Source organism: Gadus macrocephalus, chromosome 5 (genome assembly GCF_031168955.1).
Source record: "Gadus macrocephalus chromosome 5, ASM3116895v1".
Taxonomy (NCBI): Eukaryota; Metazoa; Chordata; class Actinopteri; order Gadiformes; family Gadidae; genus Gadus; species Gadus macrocephalus.
Genome location: NC_082386.1, coordinates 9,344,070 through 9,364,272, shown reverse-complemented (window position 1 = coordinate 9,364,272; position 20,203 = coordinate 9,344,070). Strand labels below are relative to the sequence as shown.

The following is a 20,203-nucleotide window of genomic DNA, read 5'->3' as shown; positions in this document are numbered from 1 at the left end:
TGGAAGACCGAAGTCCTCCACGCAATCACTTCTAGAGATATCTTTGGACAATAAAACGGTATGTAGTCATTTCAAATATAAATTACATTTAAAAATATTTTCATCCGTTAAAAAAAAACAAAAAAACGTATTTTGTAAGAAAGTACAACCCCCAGATATTATAAAAAAGGTTTTTAATTTCAAAGGATGTCAAAAGCCAGGTAGGAAATGGTACACGGGCGCAAGATCAACATAACGTTATACCAATTTATTTTGAAAATGAAAGTAACCTCAGACTGTTTCAGAGCCATACATTAACAGCATAGTTTTAAGATGCCAAACACCTGTAGAACATCAAATATGAGGCAAGACATTCTGCTACAATGTTGTATACAGTGCACGCAGAAGAGTGGTGTGAGACTGTCCTAGGTCTATGTATAGGTCCTTGTAACAGAATGCCAGTTCCCCTCTACACTCCTAGGTCGTTGGTCATGCACATCAGAGTTATGGAAGTCCTACATGCAGTCAAATTCACATGTAGTCGGCTATTGTGTGTGTATGTTTGTGGTACATTTGACATGTTCCCTAATGCAGGCCATGTTCTTTAGACCGTTTCAGTCCTTGAAAACCCATAAGTAGGAACAGGTATGTCACGGTTTAGATAATATACCTTCATAATACACAATGGGTTAAACTGAAATGAGATATCCTGGTTCAAATCAACCTAATTAATAACCCCAACCTTGCAGACAAACCAAACCCGTAATAATAATAAAAAAAATATGACTAAAGAACAAATAATTTGTACATTCTAAAGCTGAACCAGGTCAGGGACAAACTTCAAAAAGAGAGAGGGGGGAGGATAAGGGGGAAAGAGACAGCAGAATTAACAGACACGCCCTGGCTCTCAGGACATCTGCGATGGGGAAATCTGTGCTTTCCTCATGGAGCGCAGTGCCTTCTCACGCAGGTGCTTCTCTAGATCATCCAGGCTGTCCTCTACTTCGCTGTCTGATTCCTTAAAGAAAGGCAGCATTAATTATGTCATACTCAAACTAAAACATTGGGACAAACGCTACCTCCCGTCACAGGCAGGCCCCGTTACACTGGTATGCTCCCATTAAGAACAATCCTCACGTATCAGTAAAGCAGACTTCACCTTTTTTGAATCTTGGTCCTCGTTCGCCCCAAGGCTCTCCTGGCCGTTTCCCGTCGCCGGGCCGCCGCTCTTCTCCTTCCTGTGCTTCTTGCGTTTCTTATGCTTCTTCTCTTTCTTGTGTTTCTTCTCCTTCTTCTTTTTCTTCTTCTTCCCGCCCTCTGCGTCCGAATTCTGCAGGAACAGCGGGGGACAACCAGCAATTACAGATTATCCACATACCCAATACTGAAGAGCAAGACGGTCATCCAAGGATTGCAGTGCACCGAAACGTCTTCCACATCCAAAACTACGGCTATACGGCAACACAAGATATTAAGGGGGGCATGTCCCCCGGTCGGAGGGATAAGGGTGCTTGCCTTGCTGGGGGATGGGCTGGCAGAACCGCTGCTGGCCTTCTTGGCTGGAGGAGGAGAGCCGCTGGCAGAGCGAGAGGGAGAAGGAGAGGCAGAGCCCGGCGCCGGACGCTTCAGGGCCGCCGGCGGAGCCGGGGAGACGGACCTCGACCTGGAGGACATTCTCTTTATCGGCTGGGGGCTCGCCGAGGACCTGGAGCGTGGCCATGGAGGAGAGGACGTCAGAGCTGTGCATTCATTTAAAAATCAAATCCTACGACAGATCTATTCTACAAATAAAATCTGCCGGCCAGACCGTACCTCTCTTTGTGTACAAGAAATGTAGCATTGATACTCCCGAAACCTCTCGCACTCATGACAGCCAAGCTAAGCTAGTACCGTGACAGTTGCACAGCCAGTTACGTTGGACAGAACAGTCATTTAGTTTTCTTAATTCTGAAAGTCTCCTGCCACTCCACTTGGACTGGCTTAATCTTAAACATTAAGACTTTTAAGTGTTCCACCTAGGTAGTAGAATACCATCCCAGCATATGAATCATAGAGACGCGTGCTTGCCTCTGGTTCTTGCGTGGCTCTGGGGTCCTGGACACCCTGCGGATGGCTCTGTTGCCATGGGAGGGAGACGGCTGCCTCCTCTGATTGGATGGAGAGGTGCTGGTGGCATCGAAGCGCCTGGGGGGGCTTGCGGAGCCCCTGGCCCCGCCGCGGCCTCGCTGTGCCGGGGACGGGGAGAGGCGCTTGGCCGCGGCGGCCGGGGACCGCGCGTCCCTGCCCGGCCGGTTGGAAGGCAACATGGGGCTCCGCCGGTGCCTTTGCATGGGAGACGTGGAAGACGGGGGCGTGCGCCTCTTCTGGCCAGGCGGAGGGCTCCTGCGCTTGGGAGACCTGGAGACGCGGCGCTTGGAGGCGGGGGGGGAGCCTTTGGTGGGGGAGCCGGACATCCTCCTCTTCTGCACTGGCACCGGGGAAGGGCTGTACCGGCGCTGGATGGGCGGGGAGTAGCGGCGCGGGGAGGGGGAGCGCCTGCGAGGGGGGGGGGAAGGGGACCGCCTCCGGGGCGGCGGGGACGGGGACCTGGTAGGCACAACGAGGGGGTTATCAGAAGGGCGCTGATCAGGGGCTTCTTGGGTTAGAACCGTGAGATGAGTCAGCGAGGGTCCGTACCTCCGTCTGGGGGGAGAGGGGGATCTGCGCCGGCGTGGGGATGGGGAGCGCCGCCCGCGTCCTCGTGGAGAAGGAGACCGTCTTCTCCTGATTGGGAGAGAGTAGGAAACATTTCAAATTAGTACTGGAGGAAGGAATGATGATGATCGATCTTTAACAACCAGCATAGGGGGGGGGGGGGCTCTCTACTGCAGGGCCACTCGGCTGACCTTGGTGACGCGTCCCGGTGGCGTCTCCGCGGGGAGGCCGAGTGGCTGCGCCTCCTGCGGACATCGCCGTTGCGGGGCGCTGGACCGGGCGCCGGGGGTTTCTTGGCGGCCTCTTCCTCTGATGAGGAAGAGGACCCGGAACCTGGAAAATACAAAAAACAACAGCAAGTCATTCCATCCTTGGCTGCCACGTCTGTATGTATACAATTACAACTGCAAAAACAAAAAAAGAAAATCATAAAAAAAGAGAAAGTGTTGAGGTGGACTTTGTTTGGGAGAGACTCCAACTAAAACAAAAGCAAAATCCACTTCTAACCTGAGGAAGACTCACGATTCTGCCTGCGGTATTGACGCCTTTGTTGCACTGAATCTGCGGTTGCGTCTTTTTCATTTTTATCTTCGTCTGAAAAGTCAAGTTCCAATCAGATAACATTCATACACCATGAAACCAGCTGGTCACGAAAAGGCATCAGGGCCAATAAATCTTTATCTTATGTAAACTCTGGACACCCTTCCGTCTTTGTCAAGTATGGCTCAATATAGCATTCTACTGTGGTTACTCACTGTCCTCTGAGCATAGTTTCGTATTACAAAAGCATAGATTACAGGATGTTGACGCGACATGAATTTCACATCTGGGACTAATCAAGAACATCTTATCTTATGTTGATAGTGAACATATTAGAGACGCATCCTGTCATTGGCATCCTCCACATTAGTATTAGTATAAACATTTCAGATTCTCACCGGACTCCGAGTCTTCAGATCGTCTTGGTTTGGGATTGTCTGCTGGTGACTCGGCTCTGCCTACAACTGGTTTTCGTTTTACCCCTGGAAGAATGAATAAAAACACCTTTTAGGGCTGATGTCGACACGTCATGAGTTCCTTGCCTTCACCATCAGTGGCCGGTTCAGAAGTGATTTGTGAATTAACAAATGACGAACGTTTTAAGACATTAAAAAACGAGCCGATTAGAGATGTTCATACCGGCAGCTCTGGAGGGAGAGGGGGAGCCGCGGCCCTTCCTGGCCCGCGGGGACGCGGAGCGGCGGTCCTTTCCTGGGGGGCTACCGGCGGGGTCCAGGAGGCGTGGCTGTTTATGGGGCGGCGTGGCAGACGTTCTCTTCACAGCCTTCTTGGGCGAGTGGGACTTGGAAGAACTGCTTCCCGAGGTCGAGGCGGAGCGAGAGCGCCTCCTGTGGCCCAGCAGTGGAAGGGTGAGCGTCATTACAAGCCTTTAAGTCACAACTCAAAACTCACCTCTTCAAACTCGCACACATCGTCTAACTGATCACTGTCTTGATTGTTTGTTTGTTTTGTCTTGTTTTTGTTTTATTTATTTATTTATGTATTTATTATTATTATTTTTCCACAGTCTTGTTTTTAAACGATTTATGATAACTTTATGCTCTGTAAGGTGACCTTGGGTGTCTTGAAAGGTGCCCTTTAAATTAAATGTATTATTATTATTATTATTATTATTATTATTACAGACGCGAGTGGCAGTGCTGAGAGACGGTTAAGGAGGTTGTGGCTGACCATGGATGCTGCGATTGCTTACCGTCGGACAGGTGAGCGCCTGTGTCTGTGTCGGGAGCTTTGTGGGCCACGTCGGGGAGGGCTCCTACGGCGCGGGGACATTCTCCTCCTGGGACTGGGCCTTCTGCGGGGCGAGTAGGATCTACAAGACAAACGGCATACATCAATACGGAATAACGAGGAATGTAAAAACACCATTCTGTCTTTAGTAGGATAGAGAGAGTTTGAGGGCAGCCGGCTTTACCTGGAGAAGGAGCGGCGGCGACGGGAGCGGGAGCGGGAGCGGTGGCGGGGCCGGTCCCTCCGGCCGTCCTTGTCCCTCTCCCGGGACTTTGGCCGCTCCTCCTTCTTGGCAACCTTCTCTGGAGAAGGCTGCTTCAGCTCAGGGACAGGATCCACTTTCGCCACCTCCACTTCCACCACCTCCTCACTGGTGGCCGGGGGAACGACAAGCGAGAGGAATCTTAGAGGCCTTGCTCCAATGATAGAAATGCTGCAGGATATGTTACACGGTGACAGTTCCCTGCTAACCTGATAGAGGCCAGCTGGGGGACGACAGGCTCTGGAACGGCGCTTGCTGGCACCTCGGGTTCGGGTTGGAGCTCCTCTGGCTTCGGGAGCAGCGGCATCAAAGCAGGTGGGGGTGTACCCCCGGTCACTGGGCCGGGCTTGTGACGTGGAGAGCGTGGGGGGCTGGGCTTCCTGTCCCGCTTCACGGGGGACCTTCGTCGTGGTGAAGGTGACCGCGACTTCCTCCTGGGCAGACATGAGGCGGCCACATTGAGTGGTATGTCCTACCGTTTGACATGCAACCCTCTTGAACCCTGCGTTGACCCTATTTGACTCACCTCCTGGGGCTCTTGGACTGAGCTCGTTCTCGCTCCTTGTTTTCTTTTTCCTTCTTGTCGTCATCCAGTTTCTTGAGAGACGCAAGCTTCTCCTGCTCAATCTGCAGGATAACAAAACGGACATGAACGGGTGCAAAAACCTTCGCGCAACACCGAGACAAGATACTACAAACTTCTTCAAGCCTGTGGACTTGTAAAAGGGAGGATAAGAGAGTGGATGTACCTGTCTCTGCTTGATCTCCTCCTTTTTCTGCTCCAGGAAGGCAGAGGGGATTCCAGCGATGTTCTCCTGGGCACTGAGCAACAAGGGCCATAGGTCTCGCATGAACTCCCTGGCGTTCTTTCCATTCAGGAAGCCGGTCAGGTTGATCTGCATCATCTTGCTATCAGGGTTCTGAGGCAGTCACACACACACACACACACACACACACACACACACACACACACACACACACACACACACACACACACACACACACACACACACACACACACACACACACACACACACACACACACACACACACACACACACACACACACACACACGAAGGGGAAGAGAACCAACAATATGGCCGTTGAAACATGGCAGAGATAGTACTGGTGGAGAAGGGAGTGTTCCATTAAGTGGACACCCTACCCTGGATCCTGACTAAACTACAACTGCTGTTATTACTGCTATTTCCAATGATAAGTAAATAAAAAACCATTTGCAACCACCCTGGGCCCAATAGTGAACCAACTAGTAACCAAAAAAAAAAAAAAAGAGGGTGTGACTGAATGAAATCATACTCCTGAAAACTGAGAACATAATCTAGATGAGTCTAGAATGATCTAAATATAAAAATATATCTGCATGCAAACTGATGATACACCCACAAATGACGCTGGTACTGCCCTCAAACACCCCCAGATTCTTCTTCTAAAAAATAAAGTCTTTCAATGCTTTTTACAGGGCCCACCCCAACAATGTTAAAACCCTGCACTCCTTGGCCCATGTTTTGCCTCCCCATAGTCTAGCACCAGAGATAAACATATAGCCACATTACAGAGTGTAATAAACCCCAACACTGCAAGTACAGTTCCGGTGTCTTCCGTGAGGCCCTGGGATCAGAGGGTACGGAGCTCCCATGGCTTGCTTCCGCCGCCCTACTGCTTGAGACTCAACCACCTTGAGCTTAATGTTATATCATTTATCTAAATTGCAAGAGACGAACAAGCAATAATGAGTACACAGTTCATGAAAGCTGGGTTTTAACAACTGACAAAGATTGTGAAATGCCCCTTTCTGTGTCACTGATCACAACCTCTCATGCCACTAGCATACAGTACCCATTAGACTTAATAGTTACCACCACCCACCTCACGATACCCATTTATAGCACTTTACCGGCGTTCAGCACCAGTATATTGGTGTTTTTTATTACAGAAGTTAATGTGTTTAAAGTGAGTAAAATCCTTAGAGGGTGGGGAAGGATTACCCAAAATAGGTCAACTATGCTCCGATATGGAATCTTACTGGTAACTGCATGAATATTGCCATTGAACGTTTTAAAGGTTTTTCTGCAAAAAATGATATTAGTGCTTGGTGTTAAGCAGGAATTAAACTTAGAAAGTGTATTCTACCATTTAAAACAATATCACTATATACAAAACATGATTTATATAAATAAAAAAATAAAAAGGGATCATGCACATTTGAGCAGTACTAGAATAATAAAGAACAGTGGCTTTGCTCATAAACGCAATTTTGCCAGTCAAAATGGTGACTTCCACTGCATTCTTTTGCCAAAAAGAAAGTAAACGCATCTAATAGAAATCTTACCAATATGATTATAATACTGTTACAATTATTCTGCTTCCAAATCCCTTCAATTTCAGAAAGAGTTTATGGGATTTAAGGTAACCAAATGATGCGTTGCAAGTATGATATACTATAATATTGCATAGTTCCAATTTATTCACCACTGATATGATATGGCAATCCCTACACATAACTCACCTCAAAACCACACAGTGCATCATGTAGGGAGAGTTGGGCTCAGTGACTTTGGGCTCAGGAGAGAGCTAATTAGGTGTTGGTGCTATACTTCTGATGCAAGGTATAACATCCATATTGGTTCAGGCCTTTTAAATCATAAATCACATCAGCATTAGAAGACGGCTACACAAAGGCACTTTGTCACATCACAGCAACAACAAGATTATGGCATTTTAATTGTTCTATGTTCTGGACAGCACTTTTGGTTAGTCTGTTCTGGTGATACCAAATAATTGTGTTTTTTACTCCAGTTTAATCTACAACCTGTGCTTGTCTGCTTGCTAATCAATTGGCTGCAATCACACATGTGCTTAGTAACAAAATTAATGTTGTGCATTAAAAGGAATTACCTTCTCATCCAGCTGGTTAAATATGAATTCTATGACAACATCATCTTCGAATCCCAGGATCTCGGTGACTCGCTGAGTAATCCAGGGTTTGATGACCTCCAGGTTTACTTTGGTCATGTCCACCTAAAAGATAAAAAATAAAATAAACAATCAAGTAATTGATTAGGCCACAACCAACTGTTTTGTTTATTGATTTTCTAAACAAGACAACTATGGGAGTAGGCAGAATAGTTATTGATGTGATATGTACCTTCTTGTCCAGACATTCTGCAAATTTGAGTTGCTTTAGTAGTTTCTTATGCTTGTTGCTGAATCGGTTGTCTTGTTCCGCACTCGTGCCCTGTAAAAAGACAAATTTACAACATGATGTACGTGCAAACTAAATACGCCCTTACACGGGATACCTGGCCATACCGTTTTTATGCAGATGTGCTGCCAGGTGAAGATGATGATCACTATGGTACATGACCCTTAAGACAAGCTAAATAGCCGTTAGCTCCGCTCATGCTAATCTCTGGCCAGAAACTTGGCATAGCAGGTAGTGAGATCCAAGACTATTGCAAATGTTTATTATTCAGCAATGGCGTGTTAAGGACACTTTACGTCTATGTATTAGAATCGATCGGAGTGAGTTATAACACAGATCAACTGAGTATAAGACATAATGTGTTATTAGTTGGGATGCGAAGACCATTCTTGGTAACCTAATGTACGGTCGCCATCTTCGATTAAGGCTAAAAGTCAGCCTGTTAGCTTCACCAAATTATTTCGCCGACAGCAGCAATCCAAACCCCAGCAAATGCGTAAATAAATGCCTAGTACACCAAGGCTCCTAACTCATCGTGCATTTACAACTAGCTGACATAGAAAGAGCAGAACCCCCCACTATCTGCTTCCGCTCTGAACGCAAGGCCAAGCTACGTTAGCTCCAATCGGCAGCCTAATGGCGCATTAGCTAACTAGGTATTATCCAACAATCATCTACACCCAACACAATAATCACAAATAAAGTTTTGTGTACAAACGTGTCAAATCATGGCTATAAAACACGGAGCACTTACGCGGAAGAATCCCGCGTCCATTCCTGTGGAGAGATATTAGCAGGCGCTGCTGAAGAAAGACGGACTACGCCAGCTGAGATCCAATCGACGAGCACTGGAGCCGCACGAGGCATACATCTACAGGACGTCCAGAGTACTGCACCGGCAACTAGAGGTCGCTCGTTTAGTAACGGTGCGCACACATTTACTTTACGTAGTGGATACATTGGCTTTATTTGTTTACACAACACCTGGCGACAAAATATAAACGTGCGCAAATTAAAGAAAACAGTGGTTTTGTATCAAATGTAATTCACGTTGGGAAACAGCACACATGCAAATAGATATTAGATGATGACTAGATATTTCGAATCAATATTGTTTTAGTTGTAAAGATGAGACGTAAAGAGTCATTTTTGTGGAAATTTGGTTTAATTTTCAATGCGAGTACACCAAGATTTTTTATATATATATATATATATGCATATATTTATACATATTTTTTAATACTTACTACTTGCACTGCTGAAAATGTTACACATCTAGTGAACAAATCTGCTATGATTAAAGAATATATATATTTGACCTCATTATGTCAAGAAGTCATAGCCAATCAATTTAAATAGTAATTTGGTATATTTATGTGAACATTAAGTACAAATTGTATTTTTTGAAAAGAATATAAAGTCTAAGCAATTGTAAACTGTTGAAACAAGTTAAACAACAATAAAGGAAGACGACAGGAGAGTCCTTAGAAAGACAGTTGTACGGCTCCCTGAAAACCGTGTGTGTTTGTGCGCATTCATTCCTAGTGTCCGTAGTTAAAGAAGTGTTCTGGATCCGTTTGACCGTTGCATTTTAAATAGTACAGGATTGTACTGCAAAACTCTTTGGTCAAAGTATATTCAAACATAAAGCTCAAGTGATGGGTTCAGTGTCAGGACTGCCCCTTCAGTCTGCAGCGCAGGCTTTGCTAGCTGACCGGCAGTCCCTCAACGGTCCTCTTTTCTCGGATGGAGCGGAGCATGTCCGAGACCAGCCCTTCAAGCCCGTAGACCGGTGCCCAGCCCCAGTCTCTCCTCGCGTTGGAGTCATCAAACCTCACAGGCCAGCTGTCCGCTGCAACATGATTAGAACTTTAATATTATTGGTGGTTAGCGCAGGATGGCGTAGTGGCATTGGCTGTGCAGACATTGTAAGAGGCCCACCCCTCTCCAGATTTCCTAAAGAGTCGCCAGACAATAATATGCCGATTCACCATTAGCTGATATATTTTGAATTTCATTTTTATGGAAAATATCCTCAGTAGTTGTAAAAACACAATAACGATGCAACTACTATTCAAACTATTCAATATTTTGGTTTTAGCCAATGATGGTTAATGGCAGTGGACTGGGTCACTGTCAACACTCCCGGGCCCCTGGTCTGTGGAGCAGCCAGACCAGGCAGAGAATGGGTCCGAGCAGAAAGTTACTAACTAAACTGGCTTTAGGCCCAGTCGCCCACATTCTGCCTGTAGGTGTCCTTGAGCCAGATGTCTAACCCCTTCCTGCTTCTTAATCAATTAATTAAATCTAGTTTTTTGAATTAGATGACCAACATGTACTAAATTTATATTTGATATTCATAATTTGATTCAGAAATTATCAAGCATGATTGCACATCTCTCGTCTGATACTATTTGAATGCTTGCTTTCCAATCCCAAATTTAATCAATGATGCAATGTAATGCCATAAAACGGACCCATACGTAAATAGAATGAGACGAATGAATAACGCACCGATGGTTTGGCGGACTGTGTCTGGCTTGTAGGTGACCTTGAATTCAGGCACATGTTTTTGTATCTCCAGGGCCACCTCCTCTGGGGTGAAGCTCATGGCAGCGATGTTGTAGGTGCGCAGGGACAGCTGGCTCTCCGGCGCGTGCATGAACTCCACGGTGGCGCGGTGGCAGTCGGAGATGTGCATCATGGGAAGGCGCGTGTCGGACCTTAGGTAGCACTCGTGGTTGCCCGTGCTGACGGCGTCGTGGAAGATCTGCACCGCATAGTCTGCACAAAGACAGGAGAAGACCACCATGACCGACGTGTGGTCAACGGGGGAGATACGTGTGCTGTGTGAGTGCAGATGACCCGATACCAGTGGTCCCTCCCCCAGGGTGGGTGTGGGCCGAGATCACACCGGGGTAGCGAAGACAGCGGAAGTCCAGGCCATATTTGTGATGGAGATACTAATGGGAATGAAAAATGAAAAAGGTACTAAAAACAACAACAAAATTGTGCAATATTTTTTTGGTGTGTAAGTGAGTCAGCGTTGTCTAAGTCCTTACCTCCCCCATCAGCTCCCCGTGGACTTTGGACACGCCGTAAATAGTGCGAGGCCTCTGCACGCAAAGGTCAGGGGCGGGGTCGCGAGGAGATGAGGGCCCAAAGGCTCCGATGGTGCTGGGGACAAAGATACGCAGGCAGTTCTCCAAGGCCAGGTCCAGCACATTGTGAAGGCCTGATCAAAGAGCGGAGCAGTTGAGATGAAAGGCCTTTAGAAAGAGCGTCACCAAGACGACACTTTGTTTAAACCGTGTTTCTACCTGAGATGTTGATCTTGCGGGCTAAGGCCACGTTGGCCTCACCAACAGCACTGAGCAGAGCGCTGTAGTGGACCAACCAGGTGATACGATGGTTTACAATAAGTTCTCTGAGTTGTTTGAAGTCCAATACATCCGCATACACAAATGGTCCTGATGAAAGGAGACAGGCATACAGACAGACAGACGGACAGACAAACAGACAGATGACAGGGATTGATTTATTGGAGACGGTATGCTGATTGAATTCACCTGATTATTTCAATTTTATTTGTACATTTGAATATAAATGTTTGATTTTAAAAAGTCTTACCACTGCTCAACACATGTGCTGGGGGTTTCTTAATGTCTGACAGGATTACATTCTCTTTCCCATACTGTTCCCTGAAAATGTATGCACACATTTCTTGTTTAATATTTTAATCGATATATAATTTTTTACATGCAGTCAAATAAGAATCCAAATTTGACTTTTACCTCAGTATTTGAGCAAGGCCAGAACCCAATTGTCCAAGGCCACCTTTACAAGGAAAAAATGTTTCAAGTAATGAAAAAGGGTGAAAAGTATGTTTTTTGTATATATAATATTTTTCAACTGGGCAGTGACGTTGTTGTTTGGACCGAAGCTTAACCATGACAAAAAGTTAGTGCACCCCATTATGCTCCCCTAGGCCTACTCGAAGGCTCTTTTATGACAGCAGCGCTGTCTGCAAGCGGTCTATTGTGAACACGTACATCATCGACACGCGCTCAGGCTTCCAGTGTCTACGTAAAACAACTCCAACACACAGGACACGTTCGGCCATGTTTTGAAACCTGCCGATCGACCAATGTCCTTGTTTATCAATGAATAAATACAAAAATAACTGATGGAATAAGCTATACGGAACCTGTGATGAGAACACGCGGACTGTCCCGAGGGGTCACGGATACTTGGCGGTTCCACCTGCTGGTTTGTCTGGGTGAACAAGTTAATTCACGACAGGGCAACCGGTGCGCCCTGCTAAGGCAACGGAGGGTAGACGGACGAAACACGGCAGTAGATGGCCCACAGACCCGCATACCCAATAACATGTTGAGCAGCAGCCCTAAAAGAAAAAGTCCAGGTGAATATGGTGGTTGTCAAGTCTGCTTTAGAGAGTACAGACTAGTCTACTCTACATAGTAGAGTAATTACAACTCAGTTAAAATACTACATGTTGTCACGTGCTGTCTCAAATGATAGCCTCAGGTACAAAGACCATAACATTTAAGCTAAAGGGAGACATAATTTAAATAGCCTACCTATCTTTGTTAAATCTGTTCTTGGATCAGAAAAACCGCCTCTTGTTGATCCAGGGAAACTGTTTTGGGCCTACTATTAGCAACTAATCACATCTGTGGAAATTGAACTGTTGCATCCAACCGTTAGAATTGGGGTGTGCGGTGCGATTGGTCGCCGTTTTAGCGCACATAACATCCATTGGATAAGTAAGCAGGTGTAAAGATTCACGCTGGGCATTGTAGTTTTTACACACTCTTTCGTCGCCGCGGCCTTTTCCACGTCACAGAAGAGAACTACAGACTCCGGCGTGCAAATCACAACGTGGGCAAAATGCTGACTCAAATGGATTTGTATTGTGTTTACCTGAGGCTGACAGATCTGGTTATGAATGTTAAAGCTGACTAATTTATTGGCGCCTAGGATAGTCTTTTGTACAAATATTTACAACGAAATTGTAACATTTTCTAACTCAACTTTGAAATCAGAACACTTAATTAAACAAACCACAGTACAATATATTGTGTCATGGTTAAAGTATTTTAAATTATTCGACATTATACATAATAATGAACAGTTGATAATGAACAGTAGTACTACATAATTGTACAGTCTAAACAGTTGGTCCGTAGTCTCTTCATCCGATAAGCATCCAAACAAATCGTGAGGGGTTTCAACATTCTGTACTCTCTGGATCTCCTCTGGCGCCAATCCTCCAGCAGGTGGAGCTACAGACACACTTCACCGACACGCTAACCTTCCCCACTGGCAGATCATGTTCCTCATTTCGCCGTGGGCCTCTTCTAGATGACGTCCTTGTTGGCTCCACCTCAGGAAAAAGCCTGCGGACGACATGACTAATTTCAGTCAGGAAAAATATCATTCCTACCATCGACAGGATTGTTATCAATAAAGGTTATTTTTCATAAAGGTCAGGAAAGCGACATAGACTTGCCACTCCAAAGTTGCAGGGACTGGGGGTGCACCGAGGGCCAGATAGCCAGCTCAGTGGACTCATATAGGGGGTTGCTGTAAAGCTCTCTCTCCTCTGGCTTCAGCAGGGCCTGGAAAAGACAGTGAGTCTTCTCCTTCACACCAATGGCACACCTTGGAAAACACACAGACGGATAGAAATAGGGGGAAAGTATACTTTCACTCTTGCAAGCTGTATCTCTGTCTGTATATGCCTCAACAGATACTTTCTCCCAACACACCTTTACGAGGTAATTTTATACACTGTGTGTGTGTGTGTGTGTGTGTGTGTGTGTGTGTGTGTGTCTCTCTCTCTCTCTCTCTCTCTCTCTCTCTCTCTCTCTCTCTCTCTCTCTCTCTCTCTCTCTCTCTCTCTCTCTCCCTCTCTCTCTCTCTCTCTCTCTCTCTCTCTCTCTCTCTCTCTCAAGATAATGCGCTCAAAATTGGTTGTACATTTCTGTGGTGTGTGTGTCTGTGTGTTTCTTACTATAGTGGCATACACTCACTGTCTCTCTTTTTGTACTATCTCAAGAGCTCCGACACACTTGACTCCAAAATATTCCTCCAAAACGTACAATCCTGTCTACATGGACTCAGGACCGCAGCGACTGACCTCTCCCGGTCGCTGTTACAGAGGAAGGTGCCATAGTCGGAGGCATAGGCCTCAGTGGCCAGCCTGAGGAGCAGGTCCTCGGAGAACCCCAGGGCCAGGGGGAACTGGTACCACAGCTGCCACGCGCAGTCCAGCAGCAGCAGGAACACGGGGGCCTCCTGCTGCAGCCGGGCGTGGGAATGGGCCGACCGGGCACAGCGCTGCTGAAACGGGTGGCCGCCCTGTGGGGGAAACACACGCGTCCTTTATCCGGTGTGTGTGGATGTTCAGACCGCTCTGCATGTTCCCTTTTAGTCATAACGTGGAAGACCTTTAACGTTGGCGGAAAACAATGGTTTCACTTTCGTTTTTCGGGATTTCTTTTCACGATGTGATTTTTTTTTGCTCTGGTTATTTGTATATTCTATTATTATTTAGAGTACATTCATTTAAAATAATGTAATTTAAAATGTTTACCAAAAGCCAACCATTATATTACGAAATGACGTCACGTTACCTTTGCATCGAAGAGGATGCGATTATGAGAGCACTACCATGAAGCACTTTATCATTCCTTAGGACTTAGAGAACTGCTTGTACACTCTCATCACATTTACACACACACACACACACGCACACACACACACACACACACACACACACACACACACACACACACACACACACACACACACACACACACACACACACACACACACACACACACACACACACACACACACACACACACACACACACACACACACTCACAAAAACATACAGACCTGAACCCACTCCCTCTCCAGCAGAGTAAGGAAGCCTTCCAGCGTGCGGCAGGCTGGGTCCATAATGAGCTGTGCCAGAGTGCTGATGAGCAAGGTGCAGTCTGTGCCTTCAGAACCATGAACCAGGACTGAATGGCCGTCCCTGCCATCACAAACACAGTACAGTGTGTGGATGAAAGGAAGATAGGTAGTGGGACTGATGTTGAAGTACTTTTACATGCGATTTGGTTCACATGCCAGGTGGTTGATTTTTCAGTTTTGAGAAAGAGGAAACAACTTGCTAACCAAAACCAGATCATCATCTTTAGCTGTATCAACAGGAATGGAATGCGTTTACTTTCGCTTTAGCTTTTACTTCTGCTATAAAATATATTTCCGACGATGCTAATGGCTTAAAGGTCCATCTTGTTATCTGAATGAGTCTCGTGATAAAATGTTATATTAAGTTGTAATAACTATCCTCCCCATCATTCATAACCTCTATATGGGGCCATGCTTTGTGTAGTAAACACGACTCATGTGGAGCCTACCTCTCCACACACTCTGCCAGCAGCCCGGCCGTGGACAGAGCAGTCTGGACGTGGTAGAGCCACTTGGAGTTCTCCAGCTTGCTGAGCCAGCGGTCCATGTTGTTTGTCTGGTCCCCGCAGGCTTCCACCACTTTAATGAGGCTCTCCTGGAGGGCTTTACCCCTGGAAGAAGAACACAACACACACACATGCACGCACGCAAACACACACGCACATATACACAGTTAAGAACACACACACATGGACAAACACATCGTTGCACGTGCACAGACACATACACACAGGTGAATTCGTTGTTTGAGCTCCAGCTAAAAACCATTGTGCAGACTCACTTTTCCATCTGCCTGTGCAGCCTTGTCCAGCCAGGGTAGCTGGATGTGGACTCAAACCCACCCCCCGCCGTCATCCTGGCCTGCTGTGCCTGCTGACTGGAGCGTGTGTCAATGATGTAACCTTTGTCCGAGCCATCAATCACAGCCTGGAGGAGGAGCTCGTCCTCCTGGCAGCGTTTCCTATTGGCTCCCGTCAGGGGCTGACTGCTGCGCATGATAACCTGGGACACCAAGCATTATAATCACTGTGTGTGCCAATCGGTTAATATGCATACTTTATACCCAAACTAGAGTGGTACGATTAGTAAAATAGTTCAATGTTTAGAGCTGTGGTTAAATATGGTTAGACTATCAAACTAATTTGACCGCTCTAGTTTGGGGATTAATACTCTCATAAAGACTGAATACTATGTAGTGCTAGACGTGCAAGTGATGCAGATGCACAGACTCTCACACACTTCCTTCCTCACATGACCTATTGCACCTTGCCGTTCTTCCTGTGGTGGTAGCAGAGGACGGGGAAGCGCCCCGCCTGCCTGAACCTGGCCACCTTCAGCAGCACCTCATCGCTGATGGCCTTGGGGACGAGGACAGTGGGCGGGTAGGAGGGACACACTGTGTGGTCTCCGTTCACATAGCTCAGGCGCCACCTGCCTCGCTGCTGGGAACACCACGGAGACAGAGGGGAGGGTCAGGGACGGGGGGGGGGTGGAGGGGAGGTTGATAGACATAGAGACGGGAATAAGCAATAATAATAGTAGATAAACAAAGTTGAACAATACATATAAGCCCCCCCCCCGCCCCTACTGCCCCAACCCCATAAAACAAACAATTGAATATTGGAAGATAAATATACTAATGCAGACCTGAGAAACAAAAAACGTTTCACTTTCATTTCTGCAAAGCAAAAATTTCCTTTGAAGTACCGAACAAAGAAATCAGGTTGGAGCATGTCGTTGTTAATGGTCTATTAGTTTTTATGTCCCCCTTAAGCATCTTCATAAATCTTCCCTGTATAGTAACTAATTAACTATTGTGACTACAGAGGTAAAACTTTGTCTTCCAAGCAAGGAGTTTTAGCAAGTCTTTATAGAGCAGATCCAGTTACAGCACTTTACAGCATATTTGGGACACACAACTGCTGTTAACTATCCCCTACCATGGGGGATCGGTGTGTCAGTATGTGTGTGTTTGTCTGTGTGTGTGTGTGTGTGTGTGTGTGTGTGTGTGTGTGTGTGTGTGTGTGTGTGTGTGTGTGTGTGTGTGTGTGTGTGTGTGTGTGTGTGTGTGTGTGTGTGTGTGTGTGCGTGCGTCTGTGTGTGTGTGTGTGTCTGTTTGTGACCCCTACATTCTGTTGGCCCAGCATTTTCCTGTCATGTGCTCCCTGTCAACATTGGCGGAAAGTGTCGGTTATCGTGTAAAGAAAACACACAGAGTGAGTGTGTGTGTGTGTGTGTGTGTGTGTGGGCGTGTTTTCTGTTCAGGGACAGCATTGTGTGTGTACAAACACACCCACGTGTGTGTCACTGTGTTTGAACAGGGATGACTGTTCTTGTGTGTATGTGTATAGTTTTGACATGTGTGAGTTTCTCACCAGCGCCTCCATTTGATGGTACTGGTGTTGGGGGCTGGAGAGACCCCATTGGTCCTGTAGGCTGGCGTCATGGGGCCTGTGAAAGAAGGGATACATGTCTGCCACTTCATTCATGGAGGACAACGCCTGTTAGGGTGAGAAACAGGGAGAGGGAGAGGGAGAGAGAGAGAGAGAGAGAGAGAGAGAGAGAGAGAGAGAGAGAGAGAGAGAGAGAGAGAGAGAGAGAGAGAGAACCATCCAGGGAAAGAAAAGAGGGGCAGAAGGGAATCAGCCTCATGTAAAAAAATAAATAGGGTTTAACAAATGATCACATTGATTATGTTAACCTTTCCAACTGAGTTTGAGTATAGAATACCATACCCTGGCCATACCCTCTAAATGACTTGGCTAGGAAAATGAACTGCCCAAATATAATTACATCATTCTGAAATGTTTTTAACTAATAATTTGATGACTTCTGTTTACAAAAGGGGACTGCACAGTGGGCTGACTGGTACCTCGATGGAGTGAGCGATGTTTAGACACTGCTCCATGCCCGGGATATCCAACTGGAAAACACACAGGTCCTTGCACTTAATGGTGAGAGTCCCGGAGGAGGGTCCAGGTGCCCTGTACACAGGCGCACACACACACACACGTACATGCAGACACACACACACACACATGCAAGTACAAACCAGACAGTTTTAAAAGTTTGTGTTATTATTGTACAACTAAAGTTGAGGCTACTTTAACTATGGCCTCTGCTGCACGCACACACACACACACACACACACACACACACACACACACACACACACACACACACACACACACACACACACACACACACACACACACACACAAACAGATAAACTAAGCCTATTTATATAGCAGCAGGAGTTGAAGATGGCAGCGTCAAAGCTGTATGTGTAAGGGGCATTTCACATACATTTTCAGTTGACATCTATGCTGTCCTTGCTTCTTTTCGCCTAATGTTTTTATTTCAGTTCATGAAAACGTAAACGCAACGTATATGCACGGGGAAAATAGGAAGGGGTTGCAGCATCCGCAGTGAAAGCACATTAGAAAGGTAACAGACAAAGAGCCAATTGAAAATATGAGCATATGATCCTTGCATATGAAAAACAATATCGCAGAACACATGTATGCCCAACCTTTCCTTCCATCGAGCACTAGAGAGGAGACCGGAATTCCCCAAAAGGTTTTCCACGCTGATAAAAAAAAATAAGATTTGAGGGACACCGTGATTAGACATTAATTAGACAGCCAATCATTAAATGGAAGAAAAGAGCCCACGTTATTTGATTAGTCGTTGATTAGTCTGATTAGTTGTAACAAGTGAAAGTTGTCAAACTTGGACTCAACTGCCTGTGTAGCCTCACCTTTTCTCGATGGCATCGATATTCCGGAGGAGCAAAAGTACCTGTCGACAGCTCTGGCTCTCTCGATCAGAAAAGATAAGGTGGTGTCCGGTAATGCATAATGTGCCTTTGGTCGATGGATGGAACGGCTGTCGCAGCACCACATTCTCCACGTTTGCGGTCCTTATATGTTCAGAAAACTCCATAAATTCAAGAGGCACCCAAATCTACTGCCAAATAGGCATCTCCTGCAGTCAAATTTAAATCACTTCCTTTGCTCCTTTCAGTCAATTAATTCTCAGATCTATCTATTCCCGTTGCAGTTTCTTTTTATCAAAATGCTGACAGCGCAGCCAAACGCAGGGCAGTTTGGCTGATAAACTTTGTATTGATATTGGCTTGATGTTTATACCCCAATGAAGACCTACACGTTCAGTAAAGCATGTCTCCGACGGCTCTGAATGTGTGGCCACAAGATAAGGAAGTCAACGTTTCCTGAGTGAAAATGAAATGCAACTTGGTATTGGTAACACTTTGTTGAGCAAATGATTTTGTAAAAAACATTACCAAACTCTGGCAGGCTGCGCCGCTGGTGTAGTGGTATCATGCAAGATTCCCATTCTTGCGACCCGGGTTCGATTCCCGGGCGGCGCACGGTATTTTGATGATGGATATTATACGCATGAATACCGATCAATAATGGACGAAGAAAGCAGTCGCTGAGATTTAAAATCATTAGTTATAACGAAATAGGTGTAGGAATGGCAATTCGAATTGTTACTAAAATATTACCTAAGCCTGGAGAGCTGCGCCGCTGGTGTAGTGGTATCATGCAAGATTCCCATTCTTGCGACCCGGGTTCGATTCCCGGGCGGCGCACGGTATTTTGATGATAAATAGCCTAGGCCTACTGTACGAAGAAAGCAGTCTTTGAGATGGACATCAGTTATAAGACAACTAATGGTGTGACGCACGCCGTCCCCGGACTGTTTTACATGGACATCTGTATTTTTAACTGTAAACTCGGCGGTGACCGCACGTTCGGTCACCGCCGTCTAAAAATACGCCGCCCGCTTCTCCTTCTCCCGCGTGGGGCTCTCCAGTTTCCCTCTCCTCTCTGAGAGGCAGGTGGGCCAGGGGAGACGAGATAACTCCTCGTCTTGGAGTAAATCATCGACGTGCCCTTTGACCTCTGGGAGGTGGGAGGTTGTTGGAATTCTCTTTTGCTCGGGTCCCCTTTCTCTCTGTCTCGCTCGTTCCCTTTCTCTCTGTCTCGCTCGTTCCCTTTCTCTCTGTCTCGCTCGTTCTCTCTCTCTGTCTCGCTCGTTCTCTCTCTCGTTCTCTCTCTCTCTCTCTCTCTCTCTCTCTCTCTCTCTCTCTCTCTCTCTCTCTCTCTCTCTCTCTCTCTCTCTCTCTCTCTCTCTCTCGCTCTCGCTCACGCTCTCTCTCTCGCTTTCGCTCTCTCTCGGTACGAAAGTGTTCATCTGAGAATGCTACTATTGAGTG

At 46.4% G+C, this 20,203-nt stretch overlaps 3 protein-coding genes and 2 non-coding genes across 10 annotated transcripts; 2 read left to right on the top strand and 3 right to left on the bottom strand.

Moving 5' to 3' along the window:
• Positions 1-156: 156 nt before the first annotated feature.
• srrm1 (serine/arginine repetitive matrix 1) lies at positions 157-8,865 on the bottom strand. 2 transcript variants are annotated; one of them, XM_060052078.1, is made up of 17 exons: positions 8,705-8,865; positions 7,894-7,983; positions 7,644-7,766; positions 5,476-5,646; positions 5,253-5,353; positions 4,936-5,160; positions 4,649-4,834; positions 4,427-4,546; positions 3,853-4,061; positions 3,612-3,695; positions 3,181-3,267; positions 2,865-3,006; positions 2,656-2,742; positions 2,047-2,565; positions 1,495-1,684; positions 1,139-1,309; positions 157-997 (listed from the first exon to the last, which is right to left on the bottom strand). In XM_060052078.1, the coding sequence occupies exons 1-17, from the start codon at positions 8,723-8,725 to the stop codon at positions 887-889; spliced, it is 2,637 nt and encodes an 878-aa protein (XP_059908061.1). In that variant the 5' UTR covers positions 8,726-8,865; the 3' UTR covers positions 157-886. The 2 variants fall into 2 exon arrangements, with proteins under 2 accessions (XP_059908061.1, XP_059908060.1); XM_060052077.1 differs by lacking the exons at positions 157-997; positions 1,139-1,309 and having other exon boundaries at positions 1,604-2,565; positions 3,196-3,267.
• Positions 8,866-9,300: 435 nt separating this feature from the next.
• Positions 9,301-12,915, bottom strand: tdh2 (L-threonine dehydrogenase 2). Its single transcript, XM_060052075.1, has 9 exons — positions 12,552-12,915; positions 12,158-12,355; positions 11,745-11,787; positions 11,581-11,651; positions 11,271-11,420; positions 11,013-11,185; positions 10,823-10,913; positions 10,465-10,734; positions 9,301-9,802 (listed from the first exon to the last, which is right to left on the bottom strand). Exons 2-9 carry the CDS (start codon positions 12,339-12,341, stop codon positions 9,657-9,659), a joined length of 1,128 nt encoding a protein of 375 aa, XP_059908058.1. The 5' UTR covers positions 12,342-12,355; positions 12,552-12,915; the 3' UTR covers positions 9,301-9,656.
• A 134-nt stretch (positions 12,916-13,049) lies between these two features.
• zgc:154055 (uncharacterized protein LOC556036 homolog) lies at positions 13,050-19,985 on the bottom strand. 5 transcript variants are annotated; one of them, XM_060052070.1, is made up of 11 exons: positions 19,490-19,984; positions 18,719-19,416; positions 18,491-18,547; positions 17,831-17,942; positions 17,334-17,459; positions 16,224-16,400; positions 15,740-15,960; positions 15,408-15,569; positions 14,878-15,019; positions 14,114-14,334; positions 13,050-13,635 (listed from the first exon to the last, which is right to left on the bottom strand). In XM_060052070.1, the coding sequence occupies exons 2-11, from the start codon at positions 18,901-18,903 to the stop codon at positions 13,461-13,463; spliced, it is 1,578 nt and encodes a 525-aa protein (XP_059908053.1). In that variant the 5' UTR covers positions 18,904-19,416; positions 19,490-19,984; the 3' UTR covers positions 13,050-13,460. The 5 variants fall into 5 exon arrangements, with proteins under 5 accessions (XP_059908053.1, XP_059908055.1, XP_059908052.1 ...); XM_060052072.1 differs by having other exon boundaries at positions 16,224-16,397; positions 18,719-19,985; XM_060052069.1 differs by having other exon boundaries at positions 18,719-19,984.
• trnag-ccc (transfer RNA glycine (anticodon CCC)) lies at positions 19,281-19,351 on the top strand. Its single transcript has one exon. It is a non-coding gene; the product is annotated as a tRNA-Gly (tRNA).
• Positions 19,506-19,576, top strand: trnag-ccc (transfer RNA glycine (anticodon CCC)). The gene has a single exon. It is a non-coding gene; the product is annotated as a tRNA-Gly (tRNA).
• Positions 19,986-20,203: the final 218 nt, after the last annotated feature.

Bases quoted from the DNA above. Each gene is read 5' to 3' on its own strand.
- srrm1 (XM_060052078.1), bottom strand. From the start codon at position 8,725: ATGGACGCGGGATTCTTCCGC. The intron at 4,547-4,648 runs GTAAAGCCGGCT...TTTGTCTTGTAG, and splicing joins CGCCGCCGCTCCTTCTCCAG to ATCCTACTCGCCCCGCAGAA. The intron at 1,685-2,046 runs GCAAGCACGCGT...GCCACGCTCCAG, and splicing joins GAGCCACGCAAGAACCAGAG to GTCCTCGGCGAGCCCCCAGC.
- tdh2 (XM_060052075.1), bottom strand. From the start codon at position 12,341: ATGTTATTGGGTATGCGGGTCTGTGGGCCATCTACTGCCGTGTTTCGT. The intron at 10,735-10,822 runs GTATCGGGTCAT...GTCTTTGTGCAG, and splicing joins CCCTGGGGGAGGGACCACTG to ACTATGCGGTGCAGATCTTC. The intron at 9,803-10,464 runs GTGCGTTATTCA...ATCATGTTGCAG, and splicing joins CACAGTCCGCCAAACCATCG to CGGACAGCTGGCCTGTGAGG.
- zgc:154055 (XM_060052069.1), bottom strand. From the start codon at position 18,903: ATGGAGTTTTCTGAACATATAAGGACCGCAAACGTGGAGAATGTGGTG. The intron at 17,943-18,490 runs GTTGGGCATACA...GCCTGTGTACAG, and splicing joins AGTGCTCGATGGAAGGAAAG to GGCACCTGGACCCTCCTCCG. The intron at 14,335-14,877 runs GTCTGTATGTTT...TTTCCCCCACAG, and splicing joins TGGAGAGGGAGTGGGTTCAG to GGCGGCCACCCGTTTCAGCA.